General features: G+C 43.4%; 1 protein-coding gene across 2 annotated transcripts; it reads left to right on the top strand.

The window, feature by feature from the left end:
• Positions 1–211: 211 nt before the first annotated feature.
• LOC124481538 (EGF-like repeat and discoidin I-like domain-containing protein 3) lies at positions 212–9,260 on the top strand. 2 transcript variants are annotated; one of them, XM_047041564.1, is made up of 10 exons: positions 212–365; positions 2,514–2,639; positions 2,730–2,861; positions 5,105–5,218; positions 5,352–5,533; positions 5,741–5,896; positions 6,137–6,281; positions 7,025–7,209; positions 7,326–7,481; positions 8,267–9,260. In XM_047041564.1, exons 1-10 carry the CDS (start codon positions 290–292, stop codon positions 8,408–8,410), a joined length of 1,416 nt encoding a protein of 471 aa, XP_046897520.1. In that variant the 5' UTR covers positions 212–289; the 3' UTR covers positions 8,411–9,260. The 2 variants fall into 2 exon arrangements, with proteins under 2 accessions (XP_046897520.1, XP_046897519.1); XM_047041563.1 differs by having other exon boundaries at positions 7,007–7,209.
• The last annotated feature ends 222 nt before the right edge of the window (positions 9,261–9,482 follow it).

The raw sequence follows: 9,482 nt of genomic DNA, 5'->3' as shown, positions 1-9,482 counted from the left end.
GTGTTTTTTCAAATGCCTTTTTATCTTAAAAGTAGTCCTTATAGTCTAATAGATTATTTCTACATTTCATGTAGTATATGGATCTTTTGTAAATATAGCCATCAGCAAGGTGAAAAAGTATGGAAGCTGCTTACAGCCCTGGTTAATCCATGGTAAAAAAAAACAAAAAAAAATGAGAAACTGATTTAGAGCCCGCCTACCATCACTGTCAATCTCAGCCGGGAAACATAGCGGTTCAATACCACCACTAACCTGGGAAGGTTAGAATTGGCTACTTGGGGAAATCAACATGAAACATTTCGGTCCGACGTTAACCTTTCAATATATTACCGTCTGTATACTTATTGCTGTCAGCTCCGTTAAAGGTGAGTTTTTAAAATGTACTTGTGAATACATGAGACTGATAAAAAAAAATCGACATGCCCATAGGCTACTCAACCGAACACATTACAATTTTTGTTTTCAGACCTACGCGTCGTATAGCCTAGGACCTAGGTGTAGCCAATGCCAGTGTGGTGATTTACGTTTGATAGGCTACTAGTTGATTATCTATACTTTACACTAAACAGTTGAAATGGTAAACGTAACTCTTTGATACTCTAAACTCAACTGTTATGGGGATGTTAATTACATTTTTGGACATTAATGTTTCTAAACATACCCAAGTGGTCTGACAAACTGATGCTCGACTTATTAAGAAGACGCTCTCCTTAACTCAAAACTGGCAAGGCAAGATTATGGATGTCTGACCTTGGACCAGACGAATCTGCCAATATCCAAATGAGTGATATATAAGAGCATTGACCAAGCTTTGGGGCATTCAAATTATGTGAACCAAATCCATACACTTGTGTACTCCTGCTCTAACTTCCTGTTGTTATTTTAAGGGAAGACTCAGTCTGTGAGACACTGTGTCTAGTATTTGGTGACCATAGTCTATCCCAAGGGTTATTTTATAGGTCATGTTTTAATGAAAAATGTCTTACCTGAGAGATGCAGCCAGTGCACATCTCTCTGGCCCACAGCGCATGTGGGACATGTGCTACACTAACACAATGGAAACCTCCTGAAAAGAGGCTATGCAATGTTATGAGGGTTTAGGTTGGTTGAGGGGCATACATGGGCGTATGTGAAGCCCTCTGTGACATTGCTTGTAAAAAGGGCTATACAAATACATTTGATTTGATTTATGTGTTACCAATATAAAGTACATTCAGTGTCTATTGTAATGCCAGAATAACATATTTAGCCTCTCTGTTGCATAAGGGTCTGTGTGTACCTGTCCACCTGTTTTTGATCAGATGAATCAATTTGATCAGTCTCTGTGAACCTGTCCATGGTTGTTGTATAAAGATCCTGTGAGAGAAGGAAAAACATTCCTATTGGTACAGCACCTTGTTCTGTAACCTGGATTATCCACCAATCTTTTAATCCAGAGTCGGCACACAAACACGTTCTGTTAGTTCAATTAAGTGCTTGTTGGAATTACCTTCCCTGCAAATCTCAGAAACTTGCACACATTCACCTTTGGCTGTTGTAAAATCATAATGCCATCAGCAATTTAAACACAGGTCCCTGTCACCTCTGACATTATTTATGAACAAAGTGAAAGAAGCTGTTTGATTAAAAGAGACAACAAACAAGTTCGTTTTCTCTCCTTAAATGCTGTGTATAGCCTTTTTATCTTCTTCACCTTTTACAAGCTGATGTTCATGCTGTAACATGTCTGCAAGCTAAATAACACTAGTGCTAAACACTAGACTACTAAAGTACAGAAGTTTACATTAGACTCAGTATCCCAGGACATATTCAACCAAGGACATGACAAGGAGTCATGTTAATGGCTACACTTTGTTATCAAGTTGTTATCATGTTGTTATCATGACAAATGTAAAGATTGTTTTCATTGCATATTACACATTAAACTGTATACTCTTCACTATAAAACAGTTTATACTGCTTACAGTACTTTTCAATACTTGTATATAGAATATTTCCATATGATCAAGGACCTCACTGTTCTACCTTCACTGGAGGATTGGAACTGTGGAAACAGTGGTCAGTGAGTCAGCACTTTGGAACTCAATGGTGTCATAGCCAATGTTGGTCCCAACACCAGAGGTCATTTGTTTAGTTCCCACAGCTTTGGACAGCAAAAATATGAATTACCATATAAGTATATGGAAAACAGTTAGCCCATATCCACCAGTCACCTGTCCTGGAATGGTCTTGTGGTCATTTTTAATGGAGGAGCATGTACTGGTGTGACTGTAGTTGTAGTTATTTGATTCTGTCTACCTAAGCCATTGTTTACTGGAGCTGTTTTGTACCATACACAACCTATTCCACTGTGGTTTTACCCTGTTTTTGACAGGGTTGCTGCATGTATAATAATGTTGTGTTATACACATTATATATAGTGCTGTCATGAGCTGTTGAGAGGTCTACTTCTGTGACATGTAATCAATTCTCTCTGATGTCATCATCAAATCACCCCTCCACCTTCTCCTCAGGTGATTACTGTGAGGTGAACCACTGCCATAATGGAGGAACATGTGTGACTGGGGTAGGAGACGAGCCTTTCATCTGTATCTGTGCAGATGGCTTTGCTGGAGACACCTGCAACCTCACTGAGACTGGTAAGGCCAGGCTGAGTCTTGAATGTCCCCTCATTTCGAGTCAGACTGACTTGAGTTTGTTGTCTCTTTCTCCTCTGGCTCCTTCACCAGGACCCTGCAATCCAAGCCCCTGTAGGAACGATGGCTCCTGTGAGGTCATCTCTTCATCCAGACGCGGAGATGTGTTCAGCGAGTATGTGTGTAAATGTCAGCCTGGCTTTGAGGGTGCCCACTGCCAGATCAGTAAGTACCAACCTCAAGTGATCCACTTCACACCTGACGACGCACCAGTGCTATCACCTGCCCTCTAACCTGACCCCTTTCTTGAGTTCAGGTCAACTCTCCCAGGCACAAGACAGGCACACACTGTATATGCACGCACGCACACACACACTCGGAAGACAGCAACTCATTTTACTGTACCAGGAGTACAGTGACTTCCAGAACATGTACTGTATGTCATTCAGGGCTACTACTGTACTGTCACAGTAAACATGAAAACACCTCTAAAATGTCTACTCTGCTGCTGTCTGAAAGACTGTGAACACTGTGGCGAGTTCATGAGTCTCATGAAAGACGTTCTTTCAGTTGGCTGTTCTTTAAGTGCTAATGAGTCCTGGCCAGTCCAAGTCTCTTAGCATGCAACAGCTCTTTAGAGACAGCCTTCCAATTTTGTCGGATTAGGCTTAACCCCAATGAATGAAATGTTGTCAAAAAAGTATATAAACTGCAATTATTCACACAAAATAATTGTATAAAATGTACTAGATGAAAACGGTAGCACTAAATACCTAAACCCAATCTAGTACCCCCATTCCTAATGTGGTAAGAAACAGAACTACAGACTGAGTAGGATGACTCTTCTAAACACTATGTGGCCAGTTCTTTTGAACTGCTGTACTGTAAACTGTTAGTGACACACCCAGAGTGTGGTGTATGGGCTGGTATAGATATGGTCTCCAAATGACAAAAGCGGGCGTTTGTGTGAGTGGGTGTGCTGGTTCATGATTGGGCTTTTTTATGCGCAATGTGTCTTTGTTTTCAGTCGCTGATATTTCTGTCCAGCTGTGCGTGTCACACTAAGATGATATGTGATTTGGGCAACTACTGTTATGGAGCACTTAGGACAAAGACCAAGGCAGAAAAAAGTATTTTTATTTCAGGAGTGTTGGAACCTTCATCAGTCAAGTTTTCCCCACTATCTTGGAGTCTCTGAGGCACCTTTAGTCTCCAGAGACTGATCTAATCTGGTCACAGGGCTTTAGCTGAGCATAGGAAGCACAGTTAGTTTTCCACTCCACACACAGCCATCATCTAATGCCACACTGCTGACCACCAATTGTAGTGTGTGTGCAGTCTGGTGTTCCACACCCAGTACTGTGAGCTGTTATTGAGTCATACGTCACTGTGTCAGCAGAGGTGGGCGGATCTCTGGGTTTCTAGAACCATTTTTAGTGGCACCAGCCTGGCTGGGATGTCCGTCATGAGTGATTGGTGGTTATCTAGGTACGGGAGATCCTGGATGGATTTGGACAGTTTTCATATTTGTGTGTGTTTGTATATTTACGCATGTTTGTAGAATATTCCTATGAAAAATAATACTAATTAGCGGATTCAAATATAGCCTCTTAAGTGTGTGTGCCTGAGTCTACAAATCAAGGTTTTAAAGATGTGACAAATCCTCTTAGTACTGCCGGGAACAGCAGCTAAACAGCCTTACAGGATGTGGCGTCACTGATGTCTGGCTTTTAGATAAAAGCATGGATGAGTCTCTGAGAGCGGGTCGAGACTGTCTCAGCTTTGCAGTGTGTGTGTGTGTGTGTGTGTGTGTGTGTGTGTGTGTGTGTGTGTGTGTACCCAGGTCAATTCTTCAGGTACACTCTTTCTAAACTCCATCATGTTAGCAGACTATTCGTGAATTCTAGCACAATAATTGTCTACATCATCAATCTTTTGTGTCTTAATTTAGAAAATGTTTGTTTGAGAAGAATGTTAAAGCCCAATATCTGTCTTAAACGAAAAAATGAAAAAACAAAGAAAGCAATGTTGCTTCAGCTGAACACACTGCAAGAACACAACGCAAGGATGCCCTCAAGTGGAGAATAGAGAAATCTGCAGCCAATAGATAAACCATCCTGTATCCCTCTACTGGTGTTATGACACACCCACACACACCCGTCCCTCCCCCTGCCCTCCCTCCCACTGACCTCCACCTGCACCCCCACCCTCCCCCCATCCTCCCCCCATCCTCCCCCCACCTCCCCCTCCTCTGACCCCACAGTCACCTCTGTCATCAGGTCTGAGTGGACAGACGGCACCTGCAGACAGGCAGGGGAAACACAGGCGGGGTATTGTGTTGCTCCACCTGGCTCGTAAACCAGACCTGGGCTACTGCTGCAGCCCTGCCCCCCCAGGGGTTCATGTGTTTGAGGATGGACAACCCATGATAACCGACATATCATGTTTTTTATTTTCTTCTCTTCAAGATGTAAATGACTGTGCCAACCAGCCCTGCAGGAACGGAGGGATGTGCCGAGATCTGGATGGAGACTATGTCTGCCAGTGTCCTTCACCCTATGTAGGAAAGCAATGCCAGCTGCGTAAGTCAATAAAACAATTAGATGTTTACGACAACAAAGGAAATACCACTTGTAACACAGACTACCCAGCAGAAACATTGATTTTGTATTGTAATGATATAGATGTTAATCCATCTGTGTGTTTGTGTGTCAGGTTGTATCTCCCTCCTGGGTATGGAGGGCGGGGGGATTGTTGAGTCCCAGATTTACGCCTCTTCTGTGCATTACGGCATTCTGGGTCTCCAGCGCTGGGGTGCTGAGCTGGCTCGCCTCAACAACCAGGGCCTGGTCAATGCCTGGACATCAGCCTCCCATGACAGGAACCCATGGATTGAGGTGAGAGGACCACCCCACACATGGTGTGGAGGGTCATTATTACAATCATTATTGTTAGTTGTAGCAGTACTTACAATATGATTGCTTCTAATAATATTATTTACAGTATTATTATAAATAGTATTACTGACAATGAAGTTGTAATTGAAGTTGCTACAAAGTCGGGGGATATTGACTGGTCTGACCTCTGCTGACCTTTGACCTCAGATCAACATGCAGAAGAAGATGCGTCTGACAGGCATCATCTCCCAGGGCGCCAGTCGCATGGGCACCGCTGAGTTCATCAAGGCCTTCAAGGTGGCGTCTAGCTTTGATGGGAAGACCTACACTACCTTCAGATCTGAGGGCCAAAGAAAGGACAAGGTGAGGGTGACCTTGAGTGCTAAACTACACAATGGAGCAGGGGTTCTCAAACTGGAAATGTGGGGGGAGAGAGACAAAATGTATACTGCATAAGATATTGCGATCAAAAGTGGGTTGGCTAAAATATTTTCAAGAGGGGGCCCAACATAAAAAGGTTAGAGAATCAACAACATGGAAATAAATGGGGGGGGGGGGGGTTGATCATCTGGTTGATCCTATGTCTTTTGTCCTGTGCCCCAGGTGTTTATGGGTAATGTGGACAATGACAGCACCAAGACCAACATGTTTGACCCACCAATTGTGGCCCAGTACATCCGAATCGTCCCTGTGGTGTGTCGCAAGGCTTGCACCCTGCGCTTGGAGCTGGTCGGCTGTGAACTCAATGGTAAACAGACAGACAGAAACACTGTGGTGGAGTTCAATCCTTCTCTGTGGTTCTGTCTTCCCATCTCCTTCCTGAGGTTTCCTTCTAGACCAGACACAAAGAGAACCGGAGATGAATCTGGCAGCCATACAAGGCTCCAAGCCCTCAACATAGACGTAGTTATGTGATCTGTGACTATTATGTGACTACCATGTGACAGGAAGGGTTTATGCCAGCCTGATACCTGGTCAGATCGCATGGAGGATGGAATGAGCAGCATTCAGAGGGTGACATATAGTGTGCAACAACCGATTTTTTGGTCAGGTTGACCACTCAAACTGACCTTGACTGATAGCACACACTCACATTCACGTCACACACGCCCTGTCCATCTGGTCTCCTCAGCTCCACCCTGTAAACATACGTCTGCTCGCCACTGTTTGCAGCTACAGCTGTAGCTGTCTTACTGCTAGTCTAAAGCAAATACTGTTTCTTTTACTGTCAATTTCTGTCTTTTTACTGGCCAATGCTTCACCTGCGCTCTGTCCTCCTGTAATAATTGGGCATCTCCATCCCATACTGTCATACAGTATTTAAATAGTTACAAATTCAGCTTAAAAAATGGGCTTCTTTGCATGTCTTGAATGGGTGTTTTCTATTGGTTTCTGTCTGTGGATTTTCACATTTCTCCCCGGTCCTTTCCCTGTGTGTCTGCCCTCCCTCGTCCCTACCTGTTGTTGTTAAAGTGTACTCAAACACCACAGGTTGCACTGAGCCTCTGGGGATGAAGTCCCATCTCATCTCAGACGGACAGCTCTCGTCATCCAGTGCCTTCCGCACCTGGGGTATCGATGCCTTCACCTGGCACGCGCAGTTTGGCCGGCTGGACAAGCAAGGCAAGACCAACGCCTGGTCGGCTGCTACCAACAACCGCTCTGAGTGGTTACAGGTAGGTGTCAATCAAACCCGCAGCCACTCAGTAACTCCGCCTGCTGCTGGTCGGCATCTTACCTGCATGTGGTTAAGCAGCCAGCCCACCCCTCCTCCCGCCTATCCTGTCACCAGGTGGACCTGGAGAAACCCAAGCGCCTCACAGGCATCATCACGCAGGGAGCTAAGGACTTTGGGGTGGTGCAGTACGTGTCCATTTTCAAAGTGGCCCACAGCAACGATGGGCAGACCTGGAGCTTTGTGAAGGATGAGAAAACAGACACAGACATGGTAAGCAGCAGCATAGCATATGCTTATCAGACTGTGTCCATGACAACTTCTGTGGAGGCAAATCCAAAGATTCACAGACAGCAACAATATATTTATACTCTTTATTATTCTGTAACATTGTACTTGCCACCACAGATGAGGGACATGAGGCGTTAGGGAGGCGTGTGGCTTTTCATTTATGCCATGATCACTTGTAATAAAGACATCTGGCAGCTTTGTTGACATAAGTTAGGACTTCAGTGTGTCTCCCAGTCCCCAGTCTGCGTCAGTGTCTCACACGTCACCCTGTGGCACACTGAGAGACCACTTCTCTCTCTGGACCCGTGTTTTGACAATCTCTTCACTTCCTTTTTTGAGGCTTGCCCTGATAGTGGTGTGGTCTCTATATCCTTCTCTTTGTGTGTGAGAGGAGAGGATTGCACCCCCCCCCCCCCACCCATACCCCCACCCCAGGGACTGGGAGTAGCCCAGCTGCTGTGTGAGAATAGGGTTTGGCTTTATTGATTTGTATCTTAGGAAAAAACTCTTTGATCTTTTTATGGAGTGCAGAGTTTTCTGACCCTTGACATGTTGAAATAGCCTGCAGCTTTTTCTTAAAAGCTAAAATGGGTAAGGAGAGACTTGGCTGTTAGCTTGTCATGAATGAGGTCAGCTCTGCTTGATTTATACCTTCCGCTGGGTGATCTTTGCCTTCTAAGTAGATCTTTCGACTATCCCATGTCTACTGTATCGATCCTTCCTGTCTTCCTATTCATCACAGATGCAATGTATATTTTCTCTTGCAGCTTTTCCAAGGTAACATTGACAACAACACTCATAAGAAGAACTTGTTTGAGCCTCCTTTTTATGCCCGCTATGTACGAGTAGTTCCCTGGGAGTGGCACGAGCGAATAACTCTTCGCATGGAGCTGCTAGGCTGCGATGACTAGAACTACATTTCCTACAAAACACCAGGGCTCAATCTACACCCACCAACACAAAGACCTGCTAGACTATCATGACTAGAACTACATTTCCCATAAATCATGATCAATTACATACATAATAAGTGTAATCTTGGGGGGGTGGGGGGGTTGGTGGAGGCACTGAACAGATATATAATGCATAGAATGTAAGTGTGTAAATGGGTGCAACAGAGAACTGTTTTTGGTTTTACATTCTCGTTTTTTACATGCAACTGTACTCCGGATGAAGCTTGAGTCTGTTAGATGGTTGGTCAAAATAAGCTTATATTTTGTATCAATGTGCTTTTTTTCTGTAGTGACCATGCCATGCATTGTAGCTTTAGTAACTGGACAGAGCCTTCACATTTATTATGCTTTGAGTTTAATTTCTGCAGATTTTAACATTTGTTTTTCGGTAGGCATATTACCTATTAGCTGGAAATCTCAATTGATTACACAACCTCACGTTCAATAGTGCAAGGTAACAGAGCAGTGTGTTTGAAAGGGACCTGTGCAATGTACATACTTATTACAATAAGCTCTTTAATGTAACTTAATATCATCCATAAAGATGGTTTTGTAGAGTAAACCCTGGAAGGCACAGTATTGTATAACATTTAGCACAGAACTGTGATATTTACATTTGAACAGATTTCCTTGCGATAAATCTAAATCTTTAGATTAATTCCATTCCAGTATGATAATTAGTGTGTTATACTCCATTGAGATATTGTGTCACATTGTGACTCAACATGTGGTTTTGCATTATTTTTTAAGAAATATGTTGGTCTTCAACAGAGGTCATTAAATAAATTGATTAAATACTTATGTGGAACATTTTGTCTCTCTCACCACTTAATTCTCATTCTAAAACTCCCCCCACACTATGAATATGTGTGAGTTCACATTTCACTAATTTGCTCATTTTTACTTTTGATTAGCATTCTTATTGTGTAATTGTCTCCAGTTCATGGTTTCACTGTTACTGAATTGCTCGTCATGTCTTCCATGTTGCTTCCAATTTTCTCTGTTGTGAGAAGAGGCTAGGAATTGTTCT

The sequence above is a fragment of the Hypomesus transpacificus genome, chromosome 19, assembly GCF_021917145.1.
Source record: "Hypomesus transpacificus isolate Combined female chromosome 19, fHypTra1, whole genome shotgun sequence".
Classification (NCBI taxonomy): Eukaryota; Metazoa; Chordata; class Actinopteri; order Osmeriformes; family Osmeridae; genus Hypomesus; species Hypomesus transpacificus.
Note: the sequence above shows the minus strand (reverse complement) of the source record. Positions and strands in the feature narration are given on the sequence as shown.